The sequence below is a fragment of the Salmo trutta genome, unplaced genomic scaffold, assembly GCF_901001165.1.
Source record: "Salmo trutta unplaced genomic scaffold, fSalTru1.1, whole genome shotgun sequence".
Lineage (NCBI taxonomy): Eukaryota > Metazoa > Chordata > Actinopteri > Salmoniformes > Salmonidae > Salmo > Salmo trutta.
In genome coordinates this window covers 2,501-26,753 of record NW_021823165.1, presented here as the reverse complement: position 1 = coordinate 26,753, position 24,253 = coordinate 2,501, and the positions used below count along the sequence as shown (strand labels likewise).

General features: G+C 46.0%; 1 protein-coding gene and 1 long non-coding RNA gene across 2 annotated transcripts in view; both read left to right on the top strand.

Moving 5' to 3' along the window:
• LOC115189499 (regulatory-associated protein of mTOR-like) overlaps positions 1 to 24,253 on the top strand; it is a gene marked incomplete at its 3' end in the record, with an annotated part of 31,897 nt that overhangs the window by 5,766 nt on the left and 1,878 nt on the right. Inside the window, exons 2-7 of the mRNA XM_029748111.1 lie at positions 7,867 to 7,967; positions 9,874 to 10,018; positions 12,455 to 12,530; positions 17,376 to 17,477; positions 22,593 to 22,676; positions 23,831 to 23,941. Of these exons, the coding sequence (XP_029603971.1) occupies positions 7,867 to 7,967; positions 9,874 to 10,018; positions 12,455 to 12,530; positions 17,376 to 17,477; positions 22,593 to 22,676; positions 23,831 to 23,941 (619 nt within the window). The remainder of the gene's footprint in view (positions 1 to 7,866; positions 7,968 to 9,873; positions 10,019 to 12,454; positions 12,531 to 17,375; positions 17,478 to 22,592; positions 22,677 to 23,830; positions 23,942 to 24,253) is intronic.
• LOC115189500 (uncharacterized) lies at positions 10,027 to 10,884 on the top strand. The gene is made up of 2 exons (XR_003876927.1): positions 10,027 to 10,675; positions 10,731 to 10,884. It is a non-coding gene; the product is annotated as an uncharacterized LOC115189500 (long non-coding RNA).

The following is a 24,253-nucleotide window of genomic DNA, read 5'->3' as shown; positions in this document are numbered from 1 at the left end:
CAACCCAGTGTAATCAGTTTGCGTTATCCAACCCAGTGTAATCACTTTGCGTTATCCAACCCAGTGTAATCACTTTGCGTCATCCAACCCAGTGTAATCACTTTGCGTCATCCAACCCAGTGTAATCACTTTGCGTCATCCAACCCAGTGTAATCAGTTTGCGTCATCCAACCCAGTGTAATCAGTTTGCGTCATCCAACCCAGTGTAATCAGTTTGAGAAAGTCCAACCCAGTGTAATCAGTTTGAGAAAGTCCAACCCAGTGTAATCAGTTTGAGAAAGTCCAACCCAGTGTAATCAGTTTGAGAAAGTCCAACCCAGTGTAATCAGTTTGAGAAAGTCCAACCCAGTGTAATCAGTTTGAGAAAGTCTACCCCAGTGTAATCAGTTTGAGAAAGTCTACCCCAGTGTAATCAGTTTGAGAAAGTCTACCCCAGTGTAATCAGTTTGAGAAAGTCTACCCCAGTGTAATCAGTTTGAGAAAGTCTACCCCAGTGTAATCAGTTTGAGAACCCTGTACCTATCAGACCAAAAGGACTCCACATCATGCTCTTTCCGCCGTACGCCCCGCGAACATGCAAGAGTTCAATAAATGCTTAGTTCATCCATAGACATGTCCCACCTACTGTTTCCTTTTCTATGCACATGAGCAACAGTACCATCTCTGATGTGCTGCAACATCTGCATGTCACAAACTCCTCCCCCTTTTCTACCCAAACCGTGCCATCCCTCTCAGACTCCTGTCTCACTGTGCCATCCCTCCCAGACTCCTGTCTCACCCTCCCAGACTCCTGTCTCACCCTCCCAGACTCCTGTCTCACCCTCCCAGACTCCTGTCTCACCCTCCCAGACTCCTGTCTCACCCTCCCAGACTCCTGTCTCTCCGTGCCGTCCCTCCCAGACTCCTGTCTCTCCGTGCCGTCCCTCCCAGACTCCTGTCTCTCCGTGCCGTCCCTCCCAGACTCCTGTCTCTCCGTGCCGTCCCTCCCAGACTCCTGTCTCTCCGTGCCGTCCCTCCCAGACTCCTGTCTCTCCGTGCCGTCCCTCCCAGACTCCTGTCTCTCCGTGCCGTCCCTCCCAGACTCCTGTCTCTCCGTGCCGTCCCTCCCAGACTCCTGTCTCTCCGTGCCGTCCCTCCCAGACTCCTGTCTCTCCGTGCCGTCCCTCCCAGACTCCTGTCTCTCCGTGCCGTCCCTCCCAGACTCCTGCCTCGGTGCCGCCCCTCCCAGACTCCTGTCTCGCCGTGCCGCCCCTCCCAGACTCCTGTCTCTCCGTGCCGTCCCTCCCAGACTCCTGTCTCGCCGTGCCGTCCCTCCCAGACTCCTGTCTCTCCGTGCCGTGCCGTCCCTCCCAGACTCCTGTCTCGCCGTGCCGCCCCTCCCAGACTCCTGTCTCTCCGTGCCGCCCCTCCCAGACTCCTGTCTCTCCGTGCCGCCCCTCCCAGACTCCTGTCTCTCCGTGCCGCCCCTCCCAGACTCCTGTCTCTCCGTGCCGCCCCTCCCAGACTCCTGTCTCTCCGTGCCGCCCCTCCCAGACTCCTGTCTCTCCGTGCCGCCCCTCCCAGACTCCTGTCTCTCCGTGCCGCCCCTCCCAGACTCCTGTCTCTCCGTGCCGCCCCTCCCAGACTCCTGTCTCTCCGTGCCGCCCCTCCCAGACTCCTGTCTCTCCGTGCCGCCCCTCCCAGACTCCTGTCTCTCCGTGCCGCCCCTCCCAGACTCCTGTCTCTCCGTGCCGCCCCTCCCAGACTCCTGTCTCTCCGTGCCGTGCCGCCCCTCCCAGACTCCTGTCTCTCCGTGCCGTGCCGCCCCTCCCAGACTCCTGTCTCTCCGTGCCGTGCCGCCCCTCCCAGACTCCTGTCTCTCCGTGCCGTGCCGCCCCTCCCAGACTCCTGTCTCTCCGTGCCGTGCCGCCCCTCCCAGACTCCTGTCTCTCCGTGCCGTGCCGCCCCTCCCAGACTCCTGTCTCTCCGTGCCGCCCCTCCCAGACTCCTGTCTCGCCGTGCCGCCCCTCCCAGACTCCTGTCTCGCCGTGCCGCCCCTCCCAGACTCCTGTCTCGCCGTGCCGCCCCTCCCAGACTCCTGTCTCGCCGTGCCAGTTGGATCACAGTCTCAGTTGGCTCTGAGTTTTTCTATGTGGCGAAGCTCAGGCATCGGAGGCTCGAAGTCAACATCTGAATCGGATGAAGACTCTTCATCAGCAACGTCGACTTCAAGCTCAATATATGATCCTCCGTCCGACTCTAACTCACCTAAGTTCTGCAGCATTTGCAATACTGTCAGTGCGTCCATTCGTTTGGTTCGGCTTGCCATTGTGAACTACACACTATGTTGTACTCAGTGTCTATTTTGACTCTCACCGAGGGGAAATGATATACCATTTCCAACCTTTCATAATAAAATAGACTGCCCACAATTCTTCATCAAAATGATAATATAGTTCTAAATTCAATCATCCTCTTCACCCTCATCATTCAGATCAAATTCAATCACCCTCATCAACCAGTTCATTGAAGTCACACGCACCATTATCAGTTTATATCTGGTTTCTATTGCCCATTCATCCATTGACGACAGAATAGCATATTTTAATTGTATTATGTTACTCGTTTTTGCGTAGTAGGCAGAGCAATGCTGCCACGTAAGTGGTCATGTACTGAATTCATGGACAGCAGGGATATTCTTGGAAAAAGTGACATTTGGAAATAGAGCTGCACCTCTTGAATGATGAGTTATTTGACAGAGGTAAGTGTAATAGAAACTGCAGAATATGCTCTTTCTGATACTATTTAGAAATGAAAATGTTTTACCTGCATGTGACTCTGAAGGAGGATATGATAAAGTGATGCTCCTTTCCCTGCATCTGTAAATTCATGTACAGTTTGACAACTGACAGGCCTAATATTGTCACTCATGACTGGCATCGTTGTTTCCCGCTCATCAACTTGGATCGAGTCAAGGATGTGTTTTGCGTTGTTCTGAAGGCCGACTGCAACACCCAGCATGTTTTTGTTTCCCTTACAACACATTCCATTAGTCATAGTTACAGTAAATAACAGTCCTGTAACAGAGAATGGTATCAAGGAGTCAAATGATTAACATCACCGCCAACGCTGATAAATAGGCATAACACACTCATTACACAAAATCATTACACTAATGTTGTTCTGAATGAAATCAACCTCTTCACCCTCATCATTCAGTAAGGCCTAATTTAAATGTGGTTGTGAATTAACTTGCACAATTATTGCCCATTCCATCCGTTCATTCAGTGGGCTGGCATCGTTTGCTTCGCTGGATAGAGTCCAGGATATGTTTAGCATTATTCTAAAGGCCTACTGCAACATGTAGCATGTTTACGTTTCCATTACAGTGAATTTGATTAGTATCAGAGTTATAGTAAATAAAACAGTCCCATAACAGCTTATTTTGACAAAGTACAACATAAAAGAGAACGGTATCAACCCCCAAGGCATGCGGTCAAATGATTTGCTGCTGATAAATAGGCATAACACAAACTCTTCATTACACTATTGTCTGTCTAAATGAAATCAACCTCTTCACCCTCCTTATTGTTAGTTAGGCCTCATTTGAATTCAATTGTGAAGTAAGGTGCACAATTATCACCCATTTTGTCATTCTTTCAGTGGGGGGAGTCGCATTAGCATCTGGCTGGGTACCAACATCCTGTCTTGGCGGGTTAAGTTGGGAATAGGTGTGGAAACAAACAGGGGAAAAAAGCTAAAAGTATTTTTTTGTTTGTGATTTCAAATTCTGACAAATGAGCAGTGTAAAATACAAACATTTAGGAGAAGTCGGAAGGAGCAGGACATAGCGTTTGTCTGCTGATTTTCTTTCCCCTCAAATGTATTTTCAAAATCAAACGTCAGTGGCCGTTGGCCTACAGTGGTTGTAGTGTTAACCCCCTCGCTCCCTTCTCCCTCCAGTCCATTAGCCATTAGTCTCTCTCCCTTTAGTTCAGTACTACACTCTCTGCTAGCTAGTCTTTAGCCTTCTCTCTCTCTTGCTCTCTCTCTCTTGCTCTCTCTCTCTTGCTCTCTCTCTCTTTCTCTCTCTGGTCCAGTAGCCTTTAGTCTTAGCCTCCTCTCCCTCCACTTCTAGCCTCACTGACTGCTCATTATAAGACGGGGAGCTGGGAGAGGGGTTGAGGTGATTTTCCTCTATCGCCGTGTTGATTACCATGGTGCTGGGCGCCGCGGATACCGCTCCCGTCTGGGACAACCAATCCCCACGCTCATTTCCATGGCAATCTCAGGTTCGGAATACTGAGTGATCCGAGACACAGGATAGGCTAGTGCTAAAGGAGCAGTTTCCTATTAGGTCTTTGTGGAGGACTTTGATTAAGATAAAGATTGTGTATGTCTGAGGCCCAAATTGCACCCTATTCTCTATATGTGGTAAGGCTGAGCGATTAGTACTTTTTGAGGTCGTTTCGGTTCGATTATTAAAAAATAATCACGTTTTTTGGTTTCAATTTCTTATTTTTTTACTTGAAATTCCGGGTTGAATGCTGTTTCACATAATACTAACTATGAGTAAGTCCCATGGTGACTGCCCATTACTGTTTATCACTTATTAAACATTTATTTACATTACTTTAATAAAATATTAGATTTATTTCATTCCAAGTCGTCTCATCTCTATAAAGCTGCTGCCTATGCTGTCTGACAAAAATATTTTTTTTACTAGTTCTTCAAAGTAAATAAGGCTGAATAACAACTATCAATCAATCAATCAATCATGTATTTTCTGCTTTCTATCCCCCTCGACCACGCCTCGATCAGACCGTCAACGTCATAGTAGTCAAACATCTTTCCTTTCAACCCGACATGTTTACCAGATGTGTGCAACAACAGTTCAACATTCACCTTCTGCTGCTATTTCTGTCAAGTCTATACATACAGTTTGATGCATACATCCAACAAACGCACGGCACAAAACACAGAACGCACTGGAACTACCTCTGCAACACAATGCTGCAAGCCAAACAAGCCAAACACAACATTCTATTGGAAATGAATATACTTCTGGTGTAGCAAAACGCAATGACGCTGTCAGTCTGAGCAAGGCGTCAGTCTCCATCTCTTGCGCCGCACAGACCACAAGTTTAAGCGGGCGCGTAATGGATTATGCTCATTGTAGTTAATTACCACATTTTCTGTGCTAAACTATGTACACTGACTAAAAATATAAACGGGACATGTAAAGTGTTGATCCCATGTTTCACGAGCTGAAATAAAAGATCCCAGAAGTGTTCCATACGCACAAAAAGCTTATTTCTCTCAAATTGTGCTCAATTTTGTTTACATCCCTGTTAGTGAGCATTTCTCCTTTGCCAAGATAATATGTCCATGTGACAGGTTTGGCATATCAAGAAGCTGATTAAACAGCATGATCATTACACAGGTGCACCTTGTGCTGGAGACAAAAGCCCACTAAAATGGGCAGTTTTGTCACACAACACAATGCCACAGATGTCAAGTTTTGAGAGAGTGTGCAATTGGCATGTTGACTGCAGGAATGTCCACCAGAGCTGTTGCCAGAAAATGTAATGTACATTTCTCTAAGGTGCCTCCAAAGTCGTTTTAGAGAATTTGGCAGTATGTCCAACCGGCCTCACAACAGCAGATCATGTGTATGGCGTTGTGTGGGCAAGTGGTTTGCTGATGTCAATGTTGTGATCAGAGTGCCCAAATGTGGCAGTGGAGTTATGGTATGGGCAGGCATATGCTACGGACAACAAACACAATTTCATTTTATCGATGGTAATTTGAATGCACAGAGATACCGTGATGAGATCCTGAGGCCCATTGTCGTGCCATTCATCCGCAGTGATCACCTCATGTTTCAGCATGATAATGCATGACACCATGTCACAAGGATCTGTACTCAATTCCTGGAGCTGAAAATAATCCAGTTCTTCCATGGCCTGCATACTCACCAGACATGTTACCCTTTGAGCATGTTTGGGATGCTCTGGATCGACGTGTACGACAGCGTATTCCAGTTCCCGCCAATATCCAGTAACTTTGCACGGCCATTAAAGAGGATTGGGACTACATTCCACAGGTCACAATCAACAGCCGTATCAACTCTATGAGAAGGTGATGTCGCGCTGCATGAGGCAAATGGGGGTCACACCAGATACTGACTGGTTTTCTGATACCACGCCCCTATTTTTATTTTTTTTAAGGTATCTGTGACCAACAGCATCTGTAGTCCCAGTAATGTGAAATCCTTTGATTAGGGCCTAATGAATTTATTTTAATTGATTAATATCCGTATATAAACTCTAACTCAGTAAAATGTTTGACATTGTTTCATGTTCCGCTTATATTTTTGTTCAGTATAAAAGATTGGCCTGTTGGAAACTACAACTCCCTACTACATCACGCAGTTCAGGCTTGATGTCATTAATCTCTACAAACTGCACATCGAGCTCAGAAAAAAACACAACAAAATGGAATTCAAATCATAGAACGGACGTCAGTCTGTTGTTTAAAAAAAGAGAAATAACCGACATTTGCGTTAATCGCTTAGCACTACTATATAGTGCATTATTTTAGTGCTTTATATGTGCACACAATCTGCAGTGCTTTCCCATCAAGTCTAATGACAGTTTTAAAGTGTTAATGTAGTTTGATGCCACTGAAATGAATAGCTCTATGTTAATTAGACGGGTGAAATGGATGTATTATAGATATAAAACACTGATATACACTGAGTGTAAAAATATTAGGAACACCTGCTCCTTCCATGACATAGACTGACCAGGTGAATCCAGGTGAAAGCTATGATCCCTTATTGTCACTTGTTAAATCCACTTCAGTTAGTGTAGATGAAGGGGAAGAGACTAATTAAAGAAGGATTTTTACGCCTTGAGACATGGATTGTGTATATGTGTCATTCAGAGGGTGAACGGGCAAGACAAAAGATTTAAGTGCCTTTGAACGGGGTATGGTAGAAGCTGCCAGGTGCACCGGTTTGTCAAGAACTGCAACGCTGCTGGGTTTTTCACACTCAAGTTTCCTGTGTGTATCAAGAATGGTCCACCACCCAAAGGACATCCAGCCAACTTGACACAACTGTGGGAAGCATTGGAGTCAACATGGGCCAGCATCCCTGTGGAACGCTTTCAGAGTCCATTCCCCAACAAATTGAGGCTGTTCTGAAGGCAAAAGAGGGGTGCAACTCAATATTAGAAAGGTGTTTTTAATGTTTTGTGCACTCAGTGTATTTTATATGGAATATACAGGTAACTGCCAAAATAATGGAAACGCTTGAGTAAATGAGGGATACAAAGTATATTTAAAAACAGGTGCTTCCACACAGGTTTGGTTCCTTACTTAAGTAATTTACAAATGTATAAAAATGCTGGGCAGACCATTATTCACCCATTATTTTGGTTACCATGGCTATGCCTCCATATGATGACAATGCCCCCTTCCGCAGGGCACGAGTGTTCACTGAATGGTTTGATGAGCATGAAAACTATGTATGATGCCATGGCAGTCTGTCACCAGATCTCTACCCAGTTGAACACTTATGGGAGATTCTTGAGCGGCGCCTAAGACAGCATTTTCCACCACCATCAACAAAACACCAAATTATTTTTCTCACAGAAGAATCGTGTTGCATCCATATATATATATAGAACACTGCTTTATATCTATGGTCGCATTCCTCCAACAGAGTTCCAGACACTTGTAGCATCTATGCCAAGTTGCATTGAAGCTGTTGTGACTCGTGGTGCCCCCCCCCCCCCCCATTATGACACTCTGTTGGTGTTTCCTTTATTTTGGCAGTTACCTGTATCTTAATGTTACTGACAAACCTATGGTGTTGTGTAGGATACCTGGGAGACTGAATGACAGACGCACCCTACTGGGAGAGCTCAACTGGATCTTCACTGCTATCACTGACACTATCGCCTGGAACGTGCTGCCCAGAGGTACACACACACTCATACCCCTGTCTACCTGGGCTGCCCAGACAAGTAGAAAGTATCTCTCTCTCTCAAACACTCATGTGAGTCGTGATGTGAGAAGAGAACAGTGGTGATGGGCTGATAAGCCCCAGAAGCCATATGGCACTGCAATTCATTAATCAGCCTACATCACAGAGAATCTCCTTCATGAATGCACGGCACATCTAATCCACCACACACACACACCTCACGAAACACTCTCACACAGACATACTCACACACTCACTCTCTCACACACAAAAGCACGCGAACACGCACTCGAATCACACCATAATCAAAACACTTATACACAGACAGACTCACTCTCTCTCACACACACACCAATTATTATCATTAGTTGGGGATTAACACTGGAGCAACCTGAGCCCATTAAACTAAATGAGATAATGCATGAATTAATAATAAGAGTTGAAAATGTCACTACCACCCCCTGCCTTGATCTATCTGGCGCTGCTACTGCACTCTGCCTGTCTGTCCACATTCAATACACAATACATACGCACCTACAGTGCATTCGGAAAGTATTGATCCCTTGACTTATCCACATTTTGTTATGTTATTCTAAAATGGCTAAAATAATTTTATCATCAATCTACACACAATACCCCATAATGACCAAACAAAAACAGGTTGTTTTTTTTTTTTTTTTTTTTTTAAGTATTCAGACCCTTTGCTATGAGTCTCGAAATTGAGCTCAGGTGCATCCTGTTTCCATTGATGATTCTTGATGTTTCTACAACTTGATTGGAGTCCACCTGTGGTAAATTCAATTGATTGGACATGATTTGGAAGGGCACACACCTGTCTATATAAGGTCCCATAGATGCTAGTGCATGTCAGAGTAAAAACCAAGCCATGAGGTCGAAGGAATTGGCCGTAGAGCTCCGAGACAGGATTGTGTTGATGCACAGATCTGGGGAATCTACCAAAACAATTTCTGTAGCATTGAAGGTCCCCAAGAAGACAGTGGCCTCCATTCTTAAATGGAAGAAGTTTGGAACCACCAAGACTCTCCTAGAGCTGGCCGACCGGGCAAACTGCGCAATCGGGGGAGAAGGGGCCTTGGTCAGGGAGGTAACGATGGTCACTCTGACAGAGTTCCTCTGTGGAGATGGGAGAACCTTCCGGAAAGACAGCCATCTCTGCAGCACTCCACCAATCAGGTCTTTATGGTAGAGTGACCAGACAGAAGCCACTCCTCAGTAAAAGGCATTTAAAGGACTCTGACCATGAGGACCAAGATTGAACTCTTTGGCCTGAATGCCAAGCGTCACTTCTGGAGGAAACCTGGCACCATCCCTACGGTGAAGCATGGTGGGTGCAGCATCATGCTGTGGGGATGTTTTTGAGCTGCAGGGACTGGGAGACTAGTCAGGATCGAGGGAAAGATGAACGGAGCAAAGTACAATGAGATCCTTGATGAAAACCTGCTCCACAGTGCTCAGGACCTCAGACCGGGGCGAAGGGTCACCTTCCAACAGGGCAATGACCCTAAGCACACAGCCAAGACAATGCAGGGGTGGCTTCGGGACAAGTCTCTGAACGTCCTTGAGTGGCCCAGCCAGAGCCCGGATCGAACATCTCTGGGGAGACCTGAAAATACCTGTGCAGCAACCTGACAGCTTGAGAGGATCTGCAGAGAAGAATGGGAGAAACTCCTCATACAGGTGTACCAAGCTTGTAGCGTCATACCCAAGAAGACTCGAGGCTGTAATCACTGCCAAAAATGATTCAACAAAGTACTGAGTAAAGGGTCTGAATATTTATGTAAATGTGATATTTAAGTGTTTTTTTGTTTTTTTGTAATAAATATGCAACATTTGAAAACCCTCATCCTCTCTCTCCTCTTACTCATCCTCTCTCTCTCTAGATCTGTTCCAGAAGCTCTTTCGTCAGGACCTGTTGGTGGCCAGTTTATTCCGCAACTTCCTGTTGGCCGAGAGGATAATGAGGTCATACAACTGCACCCCTGTCAGCAGTCCGCGCCTGCCACCTACATACATGCACGCCATGTGGTAAGACGCGCTGGCGCACACACACACTTTCTCTCTGTTGGCTTTTTCTCTTAAATGTAATGTCTGTCCATTCATTAGATTCATGTTGAAAACTGTCTGCAAAATCCTTTTGTGTGTTTTTCCACCATCAGTCGCTAAAAGCATTAGTTGGGGGAGTGTTGTTGCTGAAAGCCTCTTGAGTGAGCGATCGCCTGTTTTCATCTCTTATTGCCTCCATTATCTCTTTTTGAGAAGACATTAAATGGCACTGAATAATCTGGGGTTTTCCTTTGTGTAAATACACCCCATCACAGCTCTAAAGAGATGCTTGAGCCAGCAAGAAAGGAAGCACAGAGAGAGAATGTGGAGGGAGGGGAAGGAAGAAGTCATAGGAGATCAAGGGGTGGTAAGAAAGAGTGGAGGAGAGACTGATAGGAAGTGTTGAGGTAGCTAGATAGCAGTAAAGGAAGGAAGGAAGAAAGAGTGGAAGAGAGACTGATAGGAAGTGTTGAGGTAGCTAGATAGGAAGGAAGAAAGAGTGGAGGAGAGACTGATAGGAAGTGTTGAGGTAGCTAGATAGGAAGGAAGAAAGAGTGGAAGAGAGACTGATAGGAAGTGTTGAGGTAGCTAGATAGGAAGGAAGAAAGAGTGGAAGAGAGACTGATAGGAAGTGTTGAGGTAGCTAGATAGGAAGGAAGAAAGAGTGGAAGAGAGACTGATAGGAAGTGTTGAGGTAGCTAGATAGCAGTGAAGAAGGAAGGAAGAAAGAGTGGAGGAGAGACTGATAGGAAGTGTTGAGGTAGCTAGATAGCAGTGAAGAAGGAAGGAAGAAAGAATGGAAGAGAGACTAATAGGTGTGTAGCGGACAGAGTAAGAGACACAGAAAATGAGAAAAACAAAGTGTGGAGGTGGTGAGATTGTGAGGGTTTGGGGAAATATGTTGATTGATGATCGTGTCCATACACAACCCGCTAGTGTTATTAAAATGCTCTTGTGTCTTTATTAGTGGGCCATTATTAGGATATAAATTGGCTGGGGACAGGTGTGCATGACTGTGTGTGTGGTGGGGGTGTATGGCGCTATGGCTGCACCAAGCTCTGCTGCAGGTAGAAGCTATAGCAGTGTCAGCAACTAGACACAAATTCCCTCATACTCACTTAAAGGTCCCAAGGTCCCGAACTGTCATTCTGATTTCTGTGTAAAATAGCCTTTTGAGTGACTAAAATATCACCTATAATATTTGTTTTTGTTAGAAATGCTGAAAACGTGCAAAAAAAGTACTTTTAATCTCATGGCTAACTACCAGGAAGTTTGAAAAGACAAGGCTTTGTGGGCGGGAGTTTATTATTCATGAGCTCACCTTGACTGACAGCTCTTTGAAACGCCTATATCAAGCAACTTGGATGCATTGAGCAGTGTTGCAGTAAAATCATCTCAAGCAAATTTAGTGATACACAAAGCAACTCAAACAACATTGAAATTGCATCAATGATGTCAATTGTTTTACACATCTGTTCTTTGGCATTGCTCTTGTGATGCGCTTCACAGCAGCAATGACAGATGTGTTGACTTGACAAGTGCGTCAGAGTTTTGAACGACGGCTCGGAGATTCGAACCAGTGACCTTTCGGTTACTGGCCCAACGCTCTTAACCGCTAAGCTACCTGCTGCCATCACACCCCCCTCACTCCTATCAAATCCCAATCACGTTTCATGTCACTTTTCACTCACTTCCCAAACGGATTCTAACAGCAACAAGAGAGATGGGGTTTTTTTGTCGCCGAACAAATATTTGTCTGCTTGTCTCGACTGATTCCAGATGTTTCATATATTTGATATATTCATGCACTGGGATTACAGATATTTAGACCTGATATGTGTATTGAATGCACACTGTGTTATGTGAATGATATGATGATTTGTATTCTACATAGATTATAACTAGCATGTAGGATCCTTTTACTAGGGAAATATCTTTCTCCGTAGAGAATTGTATTTGTCATTTATCTTGGATTCCTCTGTTACCTGGATGGAATAGGCAAAAGGCAGTGTTCTTAGAGTTGCGTTCAATGACTGTAACAAATCTGTAACGTTGAGTATTGTTGCATTCGTCAACCAAATGCTCAATTCCTGCATGCACTTTCTAACCAGAGGACAAACTCCTTAGCTGCAGACCCCAAGTGCTGCCTCAGAGCAAATAGGGAAAAGGGGGGGTTGGTGAGTGGAGGGGGGGTTGTTGTGAGAGTGCAGCAGTAAAGGGAGTTTGATGTGTGTTATGTAACAGTATGAATTAAACATGATGACCAGGGAGAAAGAACACTTTGGAATTGATCAAAGCCTCAATGCTGTCCTCTCTAGGACCGTCTGTGTGTGTTTGTTGGACATTTGGGTTGTTGATGCCGCGTGCGTGCGTGCGTGTGTGCGTGTGTGTGTGTGTGTGTGCATCGCTCCTCTACAGGCAGGCATGGGACCTGGCTGTGGACATCTGTCTCTCTCAGCTGCCCACCATCATTGAGGAGGGCACTGCCTTCAGGGTGAGTGTGTTTTTTCCATTTATCCGTGCGGGTTCCTCGGTAACTTTGGGACCTAGTCATGCCTTGTGTTTGTCTACGTCAGGGGTCTCAAATTCATTTTGCCTGGTGTCCAACTTCTGTCTTCGCCAAGGTCCTGCGGGGCCACACTGCAAAAGGCTTTTTTTCCTCTTCATTTGAATAACCCTCAGGCGTTAAGATAAATTGCCCTGTATGCTGTGGATACAGTTTCTGTGTGTTTGACACCTCACTGATAAATAACCCCACTAGCTGATGGATGGCTGTCGGTCACTCCAGGTTGACTAGTCTGACTACACACTTTCAAATTCTTTCACTTTCATTGTATTTACCCTGGTAACTTTGGCACTTCTGTGAGTTAAAATGCAATTTTATTTCCACTGATTCATCACAAACACTCTCCCCGGCCCAGTCAGTGTATCATCCTATTACCCATCTGACCCAGTGGATGCAGGGGTGAAATGTCAGGCCTAATATCCGTGTCAATGACTCAATAGCGGTTATGGTAGCTGTGGTCAACATATCACTCCATCCTGGTAAACCTGTCTGGGGCTACTTGTCCAGTCAGTGCAACTCCATCATTCATTACAAGATATTTTCAACACAAACGCTTGAAAGTTTCCCACTGCGGTAGTCAGCGCTAACGCATTATCTTTGGGGTCTGTTTGGGTGGTATGAATTGTATACTACAGTACATGTTGCCCTGCCGTATACCGCCTTCCTCTGTGCTTTTCTACAAAAATATCGAATCAAATACAAATGTATTATATACCCAGAAATAGAACTTGAGATGGTCATAAAAGATGCGTTGTTGCAGCTCCCTGTAGATAAAGAATAGTCGGTCTGTCCAGATGAGCTACAAAAGTTTAGCATCCCGTTATGGTGTAATAATCCACTGCAATTATAGTATTGAATTCCCAATCTCTCTGGGGGGAAACCCTGGGCCAGGCAGGGGTAGAAAAGCTGATTGTGAAAACATACGATTATTACCAGGGGTTGTGTAAGGGCTCCTTACGCCGTCTACCATCATCTTCTGAACTCTCCCATCTCTCTCTTTTCCTCACTCTATCTATGCCGTCTTTACTTGAACTCCCTCGATCTATTTCCCACTCTCCCTCGATCTATTTCCCACTCGCCCTCGATCTATTTCCCACTCGCCCTCGGTCTATTTCCCACTTTCCCTCGGTCTATTTCCCACTTTCCCTCGGTCTATTTCCCACTCGCCCTCGGTCTATTTCCCACTCGCCCTCGGTCTATTTCCCACTCGCCCTCGGTCTATTTCCCACTCGCCCTCGGTCTATTTCCCACTCGCCCTCGGTCTATTTCCCACTCGCCCTCGGTCTATTTCCCACTCGCCCTCGGTCTATTTCCCACTCGCCCTCGGTCTATTTCCCACTCGCCCTCGGTCTATTTCCCACTCGCCCTCGGTCTATTTCCCACTCGCCCTCGAACTCTTACTCCAGTGTTGTCAAACATAAGGCCGATGGCAAGAAAATATAACATTTCAGTGCAGCCCTCCGGACCCCGGTGAAGACCGAATGCAGCCCGCCGGCGAAATTAGTTTGACATCCCTGTCTCCCTCCCTCTTATTCCCTCTTTCAATTGTCTCTCTCTTCCTCCATATCTCCTCAAAAAACGTAGCTATGAAATTCTTTTCAGACACCATATCAAGCAGAGAGCAATGCACTCCCATTGCAAAAGTTTGTATGGAAAAAGTTGAATGAATCTCTACAGAGCGTGACTCCCTCCCTCCGAGTCTGCAGTCCTATCAGTTCTCCACCTGGCCTGTTGAGGTGTGCCGCTTCTCTACCACTTCTGAGAGAACATCCCTCTTCCCTCTCTCTCTCTCCATTTTCTTCCCTCTCTTCCGTCGCCCACGCATGCTTAATGGCACTATAATTGACCCACCTGGGTCCTCTACAAATGTTCCCCCCTCTCTCCGTCTGCCTTTTGAGAGATAAGAGACTTGTTCACCCTCTCTCTCTGAGTTCATTCAGAGAAACTCTCTGAACTCTGTTAGTTTGTGTGTGTGTGTGTGCTCGCTCCTTGTGTGTGCGCATGTTCGCTCCTCGTGTGTGTGTGTGCGCGCGTGCTCGCTCCTCGTGTGCGTGTGCTTGCTCCTCGCGTGTGTGTGTGCGCGTGTGCTTGCTCCTCGTGTGTGTGTGCGCGCGTGCTTGCTCCTCGTGTGTGTGCACACGTGCTTGCTCCTCGTGTGTGTGTGTGTGCGAGCAGGTGCTCGCTCCTCGTGTGTGTGCGTGCATGTTCGCTCCTCGTGTGTGTGTGTGCGCGCGTGCTCGCTCCTCGTGTGCGTGTGCTTGCTCCTCGCGTGTGTGTGTGCGCGCGTGCTTGCTCCTCGTGTGTGTGCTCCTCGTGTGTGTGTGTGTGTGTGTGTGTGCGCGTGCTTGCTCCTCGTGTGTGTGCGCGCGTGCTTGCTCCTCGTGTGTGTGTGCGCGCGTGCTTGCTCCTCGTGTGTGTGTGCGAGCAGGTGCTCGCTCCTCGTGTGTGTGCGTGCGTGTTCGCTCCTCGTGTGTGTGTGTGTGTGCGCGCGTGCTCGCTCCTCGTGTGCGTGTGCTTGCTCCTCGCGTGTGTGTGTGCGCGCGTGCTTGCTCCTCGTGTGTGTGTGTGTGTGTGCGCGTGCTTGCTCCTCGTGTGTGTGCGCGCGTGCTTGCTCCTCGTGTGTGTGTGCGCGCGTGCTTGCTCCTCGTGTGTGTGTGCGAGCAGGTGCTCGCTCCTCGTGTGTGTGCGTGCGTGTTCGCTCCTCGTGTGTGTGTGTGTGTGTGCGTGTTCGCTCCTCGTGTGTGTGTGTGTGTGTGCGTGCGTGTTCGCTCCTCGTGTGTGTGCGTGCGTGTTCGCTCCTTGTGTGTGAGCATGTAATTGTGTGAGAGCATAGCGGTGGTGCTTTGATTATTCACCAATTAATTTCCCTCTACTCTCGTCAGCGAGAGAGCCTCTGTTGTAACTTCCACTGCTATATTAAGGGGACGATGATGATGAAACTGGTCATGGTGCATTTAATAGCAGCAGACTCAAATTGTCATGACTGCTCTGTGGGGCTGAAGGGAAGCAGGGAACAGAAGGCTGGTACATAAAGAAGTGGCACGCGTTCACACGCTACTGCAGCTGGTAGGAGTCAAGGCTACAATAGAGGCTTCCTTATGTAAGGGTGTTATGTAATAGACAGATCGGTATAAGAGTTGGCTCTGTTCAGTTGATCGGGGGGTGTGTGCGTCATAGAGAGGAGGTGTGCTGCATTAGTTTCATGACTAGTGTCTGCATGTTGCATTGTTGACATCGACGTGCTGATTTGCCGTGCACATGCTTATATAACTTACACACAAAACCTAAATAAATCACATTGTTATTAAACTCATTCTACAATGAGATGTATGGTACTGTGTGTACAGTTCATTATCAATGCATTAAGCCTAATGTGTGTGTGTGTGTGTGTGTGTGTGTGTGTGTGTGTGTGTGTGTGTGTGTGTGTGTGTGTGTTAGAGAATGGTGTTCTAGCTCTAACTATTAAATGGATAATGCTATTTTTGAGTTGTGTGTTTGAGAGGTCACAGCTGTGTTTGTATGCAGGTCCACATACTTTTGGTCACGTAGTGTATGTGGACACTTCCTCGTCGAACAGAACATCTCATTCCAAAATCAATTGCGTTAATATGGAGTTGGTCTCCCCTTTGCTGTTGTAACAGCCTCCACTCTTCTGGGAAGGCTTTCCACTAGATGTTCTGTGGGTACTTGCTTCCATTCAGCCATGAGAGTATTAGTTAGGTTGGGCAATTAGGTCTTGCTCGCAGTCGCCGTTCCAATTCATCCCAAAGGTGTTCGATGGGGTTGAAGTCAGGGCTCCGTGCAGGCCATTCAAGTTCTTCCACACCGATCTCGACAAACCATTTATGTATGGAACTTGCTTTGTTCACAAGGGCATTGTCATGCTGAAACAAGAAATGGCCTTCCCCAAACTGTTGCCACCAAGTTGGAAGCACAAAATTGTCTAGAATGTCATTGTATGCTGTAGCATTAAGATTTCCCTTCACTGGAACTAAGGGGTCTAGCCCAAATCATGAAAAACAGCCCCAGACCATTGTTCCTCCTCCACCAAACTTTACAGTTGGCACTATGCATTGGGGCAGGTAGCATTCTTTAGGCATCTGCCAAAAACAGATTTTTCTGTTGGAGTGCCAGATGGTGAAGTGTGATTCATCACTCCAGAGTACACATTTCCACTGCTCCATAGTCCAATGGTGGTGAGCTTTACACCAGTCCACCCGGCGCTTGATATTGTGCATGGTGATCTTAGGCTTGTGTGCGGGGGCACGGCCATGGAAACCGATTTCATGAAGCTCCAGACGAACAGTAGTTGTGCTGACGTTGCTTCCAGAGGCAATTTGGAACTCAGTAGTCAGTGTTGCAACCGAGGACAGCTTGTGTGGTCTACCACTTTGCGGCTGAGCTGTTGTTGCTCCTAGACATTTCCACTTCACAATAACAGCACAAATGTCTGCCCAATAACAGGGCAGACATTTGACGAACTGACTTGTTAGAAAGGTGACATCCTATGACGGTGCCACATTGAAAGTCACTGAGCTCTTCAGTAAGGCCATTCTACTGCCACTGTTTGTCTATGGAGATCGCATGGCCGTGTACTCGATTTTATATACCTATCAGCAACAGGTGTGGCTGAAATAGTCGACTCCACTCATTTGAAGGTGTGTCCACATGCTTTTGTATGTACTCTGTGTGAGTGAGCTCAGTATCAATGTACTGTATGTCTATTCATCATAGATTTATTAAAACGGTTGTGTTTGTGTTTCATCCCAATAGCACAGTCCGTTCTTTGCAGAGCAGCTGACAGCGTTCCAGGTGTGGCTGACCATGGGAGTGGAGAACAGGAACCCCCCCGAACAGCTCCCCATCGTACTGCAGGTACACATACACACACGCCATCGGGCGTAAAATATCTACCCTCCCCGAAAAACATTTTTCAGTTTTCTGAGTCTTTCTCTTTAAATCGCCATAGAAATGGCCCCTTTCAACGTTGAATGACCGGGTTTTGAGGAATAGAAAGTCCCGGATCTGGAGATGAAAATAACAAGGGTATCAAGTTGAATTTGATTGGTCTGAAGTGTGGAAACGACTCCTAATCTTACCACCTCCCAATGCCGAAATATGGAAGATCTAAACTGGCAACGGTTCCAACAAACGAACGTTCTTATTTAATCAGTAAGCATATTAAGGTTATGTGATGACATTGGCTAAAGAGAACTAGGTTTCGACTAGGGCTGTCAAACGATTCAAATAATCAATTGCAATTAATCACATTCAATTCCGTAGTTAATCGCAAATGTTACATTTGGTGCAAAATAAAGATTTTTCCATTTAAAAACAAAAGCTGTGTATTGAGTTGTAGGTGTGTAGGGACTGAAACACCAAAAATATTATGTATCACAATTTTCTTAACCTGGCATATTCACCATAAACAAGTTAAGAAATACAAAATTCCTGTAACTTACTAATGCTCCCAGTAGGCCACACACACACTGTTAAAGCTTTAGCCAATCCAAATTATTGTTCTCCCAATTGCTGATTGGAGGGTTGGCTATAAAAAATAACTTGTACTATGGATACCAAGAACAAACAGCATAAACCTGTCCAACAATGTCATGAATTCCACAGAACATAAACCTGTGACCATACACTTCAGTCCTCCTTATTTCTTTTCACTGAGCCAGTTGCTTAGACAAACAAGCCTGTTGACATTTTGAGATGATAAAGCTACTCTCTTCTTCTGTACGATATGCCCAGAGAGTGATTACAACCTCTCACACGGTTCTGATGTGGCAGGCTTTGCCAGGTACCTTCGTACAATGCAGGCCAGCCTGTTGTGTGCCCCTGCATGCTGTGACCACCACTATAGTGGACAGTCCTCCATACTCTGCTTTGTAATGCTCCACACATTTCTCAATGGACTCCTCCTCTTCCTCACACTCAGAAGAACTGAGCAAGAGGGCAGCTTTCTTCTTTGGTGGCTCTGAATATGTTGCTTTATCAGGTTGCTGTGCAGGCTTCTCTTCCTTCAGCTAGTTGCTGACCAAAGCCCACACCTCACCCCTCTCAGGTCTGGGAAGGCTCTTCAGGTCCTTAAACCTTGGGTTAGTGCTGTGGCCATGTGAGGTTGGTGTTTTGCAGCGTTTGGTTTTCTGCAGCGTTTGGTGAGCTGTGTTTGACATGTCCAAAAAAAAATCTCCACACAAATCAAACTAAGAAAATGCGTTAATGATGTCCAAAAAAAATCAATGCATTAAAAATGTTACACATTAGCGCGTTATTAATGCGCTAACTTTGACAGCCTAGTTTAGACATTAAGTAGCGCCCTCTTGAATTTAGCCAGTATTTCACTACATTCTAGTCAATGCCCTATATAATGCTGAATGTTCATGTCATTGTCATCAATTAACTGCATTACATTCACAAATCATTTGAATTTAGATGCTAACGAATCCTAACAATAAGTTACTGGATCTGATGGTTTGCTAGCCTGCTAGCTAGCCCGACTGCTACATCCGAAATAATAGGGTTTGCAACAATAACAGCCAAGTTTAATCTTAAACAACAGTCCAAACAACATGTAAATGTTAGGCCTGTTAGAACACAACATTTATTATGAAATTTACAGGCAAATCACTACACATCCTGGTCTCTCATGATTGAAGCCTTTTCCTTTGGCGCTCACATACGCAATGCTATCTAGCTAAGTAGCTAACCCTGCTGCATCTAGTGTTTTCAACAATAACAACTAAATACCTTAGCGACTGTCCAAGCAACCATCGAACAACACTGTAGGCCGTTTGGAACTAATAAAAAGTATGACGTTTACAATTAATTCTTCTAAAATATAGGCTTTTTATAAACTGGGTGGTTCGAGCCCTGAATGCTGATTGGCTGACAGCCGTGGTATACCACGGGTATGACAAACATGTATTTTTACTGCTCTAATTACGTTGGTAACCAGTTTATAATAGCAATAAGGCACCTCGGGGGTTTGTGGTATATGGCCAATATACCAAGGCTAAGGGCTGTTCTTAGGCACGACGCATCGCGGAGTATTGGCCCCTCATGCCTTATTGCTTAATTGGAAACAACGCAATGGGAGCTGCAACTTCATCGGTGACGGTGGGAGTGGTTTTACAGAATGGGATCATGAGAGTTTGAGCCTTGAACAACAGAAAAGTATTGTCATAAGCTGACTAAATGTCATTATAGATTTTTGAGCATCTATTTAAATTATTTATACATGTTATTAGACAAAGACAACCAGAGCAACATCAACCAGGGAGTTCCAATATGATCAGAAAACTAAAGACTGGTTATATAGAAAGCTGAATATGATTTAATTTAATGTGTTAGTCATCTCAGGGATCCTACTTGAAAACATCACAGAAGTCAATAGACATGAAGTCATAAAATTACACTAAAACTGTGTAGGACATCACTAAATACGTCATAATATTGGTGTAACGGTACGCGTATTCGTATCAAACTGTTCGGTACGGGAACCTTGGTTCGGTCCGCACTGTCATCCTGAATGAATGCATAAAATATATATATATTTATGTAATACATTTAAAGAACGAAGCCTCTTGTGTAAATCTGAGCTGACAAAACATTTTAGACTATTCCGTTAAAACAACTGGAGCCTATGCGCATGTTGTAATCAAAATTCTAATGGGCGCATTTCAGCCTGTCCTGTTGTGAGGCGCAGCCGGGGACTCGTTCTGTACGATGGTGAGGGATGGGGTTGATAATCCAGGAGGTTTCTCCATCGTTGTTTAAATCTCAGTTTGGGAACAATATGTCTTCCCCTGTAATTACCCTATATGTATTTTTAAATCGTGACCACTGCAAAAATATACAATTATAATAACATTCCAAATGTTTAAAGTGGCGTGGCGGAGTTGCCCTTAAAATGTCAAGCGGTTGCTGTGCTGTCTGTAAGCCTGGCTCAGTTAAATCATGGCCTGCTCTCTATCTCCACCAATAATGCATTTATCTGCCTCGCTAGCTCCTTGCACTCTCTCTCTCTCTAGTCCTCGCTGCTCTCTCTCTCCTTCCATCACCCTCTCCCTAACGCCCTTTATGTCAGGCTATGTTTTCTTTAAAGTGGCACTTCACAGCAGCAGTAGCCCCATGTGTTGTTGTGCTGGCCTAGCCCCTATGCTGTACGGCTCCATGCGGTACTCAGCGTGGTCATTTCCCCCTGACTCAGCAGAGCAGTGAGCTGCAGCCTTCCCTCACACGTCCACTGGGGAAAGAAAGGCAAATAAAAACCAGGAGACGGTCTGGGAGAACCATAGGGGAGGGATAGTGTGGAGGGGTTTTCTTTTTTGTTGGGTGGGTGCGAAAACGAGTGGGATTTGTGTGTGTTAGTGGGTGTGCGCATGTAGAGCATTGTACACACCCACGTAAGCTCTTAGACACACACACACACACACACACGGTAGAACAGACAATCTTGCGTTGATCTGTAATATATAAAGCTGTGACATTGCGTTCTCGGCGATATATAGCGTGTGATTGTGTGTAATCTGTTGATAAGGAGCTTTGGGAAAATAAGTAAAAGAGAGGAGGGGTCAGACAGAGAATGCCTCTTGATGTCGTCATAGTAACAGACTTCCCATTGAAACAAAAGGATTGGGAGAGATGACGATGTCATTGTGATGTCCTACGACTGCTAGCTCAGAAGGGTTGGTGTTCGAGGAGACACACTCTCACAAAGCCCATTCAATCATTATGACAGTGTATCAGTGGGTGGCTGCAGATTGAACATCTGTACGTAGCGGTACTGGTTGATTCACTCCCTGATGATCACCCACATGCTTTGACAGGACAATGAAAGAGCAGATTACTCTGTCATTTGAGCTGGTCTTGCTCTGTTAGGTGTGTGTGTGTGTGTGTGTGTGTGTGTGTGTGTGTGTGTGTGTGTGTGTGTGTGCCCACTTATGATGCTGATTAGTCACTGTCACTTGTCTCAGCAGTTGGGACAAGATTGATGAGTGACTTTGCTATTCTGTGTGTGTGTCATTAGTGGCTGTTTATATAATACCATCATTCAGAAGTATACTTTTTCATCCCTCCGATTCAAACCGCTCATAAAACGCTGAATATTCCTCCTCTTGTATAACACAGACAGACCACAAATTCCCAGGCTCTCCTTTCCCAGGTGTTCCCCTGCAGGGTTGAGGGGGTAGCCCTGGCACGGTCCGACCCCGGTCTCCTCCTGCGTTCCCTCACGGTCGTTGGGTTGAGGTCACACTGCTCTAATAATACACAAAGCCATGATAGAAATAGCAGTGTGTATGGGTTGGTCGGGGGGGTGGGCCGTGAGGAATCCGCTCCCCCTCCGTGCGCACATGTCCTCTCGCCCACAACGCGGTCGCATGGGGACACGCCAACGTCCGGTCCTGGTGGTGCTGGCGTGCCAAAAACACACACAATCTGTTACCATAACACCCCACCCACATGCTTACAAATGCAATGTCATATACCGCAGGGAACCAGTGGAGGCTGGTGGGAGGAGCTATAGGAGGACGGGCTCATTGTCATGGCTGGAATGGAGTCAAACGTGTGGTTTCTATGTGTTTGATCTGTTTGATACCGTTCCATTGATTCCATTCCAGCCAGTACAATGAGCCCGTCCTCCTATAGCTTCTCCCACCAGCCTCCACTGATGGGAACACAGCCATACACATGTATTCATATTCACCTCATTACACACAGACCTATAATGCTAATATGGTATGTACACCTGAAGCAGCCAAAACTCTCACACACGTACACACACACACACACACACACACACACACACACACACACACACACACACACACACACAGAGGGAGAGCGAGACAAACAACCGCCAGTGCCAGCATATTGGCTAGTGGTGTGAGCCACCTGTTCCAGCTCTCCTTTTGCTCGCGATGCCACTAAACACGTTGAACGCACCACAGTATTGACCTCTGCCCCCTCCCTGGTCTCCTTCAGGTCCTCTTGAGTCAGGTTCACAGGCTGAGAGCGCTGGACCTGCTCGGCCGCTTCCTGGACCTGGGGCCCTGGGCCGTCAGTCTGGTGAGAAACTATACAGCGTTCTTGTCTACCAATACACAAACACATAGCCTAAATACAAGGTTAGCTAGCACAGAGAGATGATTATTGTAGATAAACAAGCACTCATCTACTGTCTGGTGAGAAACAATCTATATCAACTAGTAGACATGAAAAATAACAAGATAACTCATGTCAAATATACTGTGTCCGTAAAATGTATGTAGGTTCAGAACTTTTGTCAAACATCACAGCATAGTTAAGAAAAGAAGAAGTCTAATAGAAATTAGAACTGGATGGTGTTCAGAGATGGATGTGAGGGGTTGAGGGTAGCTGAAGGATGGGACTGGATGGTGTTCAGAGATGGATGGGAGGGGTTGAGGGTAGCTGAAGGATGGGACTGGATGGTGTTCAGAGATGGATGTGAGGGGTTGAGGGTAGCTGAAGGATGGGACTGGATGGTGTTCAGAGATGGATGTGAGGGGTTGAGGGTAGCTGAAGGATGGGACTGGATGGTGTTCAGAGATGGATGTGAGGGGTTGTGGGTAGCTGAAGGATGGGACTGGATGGTGTTCAGAGATGGATGTGAGGGGTTGAGGGTAGCTGAAGGATGGGACTGGATGGTGTTCAGAGATGGATGGGAGGGGTTGAGGGTAGCTGAAGGATGGGACTGGATGGTGTTCAGAGATAGATGGGAGGGGTTGAGTGGAGCTGAAGGATGGGACTGGATGGTGTTCAGAGATAGATGGGAGGGGTTGAGGGTAGCTGAAGGATGGGACTGGATGGTGTTCAGAGATAGATGGGAGGGGTTGAGGGTAGCTGAAGGATGGGACTGGATGGTGTTTAGAGATAGATGGGAGGGGTTGAGGGTAGCTGAAGGATGGGACTAAAAACAAACAAAAGATAACTCGTGTAAAATATACTTTGTCCGTAAAATGGATATAGTACTGTATGTATAAGCTGGAAGTAGAAGCCTAAGTGTTGTCGTCCATTAGTTTACTCCAATTAGGGAAGGGGTGGTATATTTAAAATAAATAGACACAGATTTAGGGCCTTAGGAGCCTCTGAGTATTTTTATTATTATACAGGTGTTGCTAAAAACACACAATACTTAAAGCCAGTTGTGATTTCTTTGGGTTTGAACTTTAAAGTGAATAATATCTCTTGTGTGTGTTCAGGCCCTGTCAGTAGGGATCTTCCCCTACGTGTTGAAGCTGCTACAGAGCTCTGCTCGGGAGCTCCGACCCCTGCTGGTCTTCATCTGGGCTAAGATCCTGGCTGTGGACAGCGTGAGTAGTAACACACATACATACACACTAGCACATATCTACACACGCATCCCACACACTCACTGTACACCATTACAATAACCAACCCATACCAGACTCCTACCATCATAGCAAGCTACATTTGAATTGTTGCACTTTATTTTAAACCAATTTCACTCTCCCTACAGAACAGCTGATATGTGTCTATATAGGGACAGTCAAGTTGTATCTATCACATGGAGCAGCTCTGTGTGGCTGTACAGAGACACGATTGCCTTAAAGTCAATAACAGTCCCAGATAAAAGTAGAAAATATGTCTATCTGAACCCATTC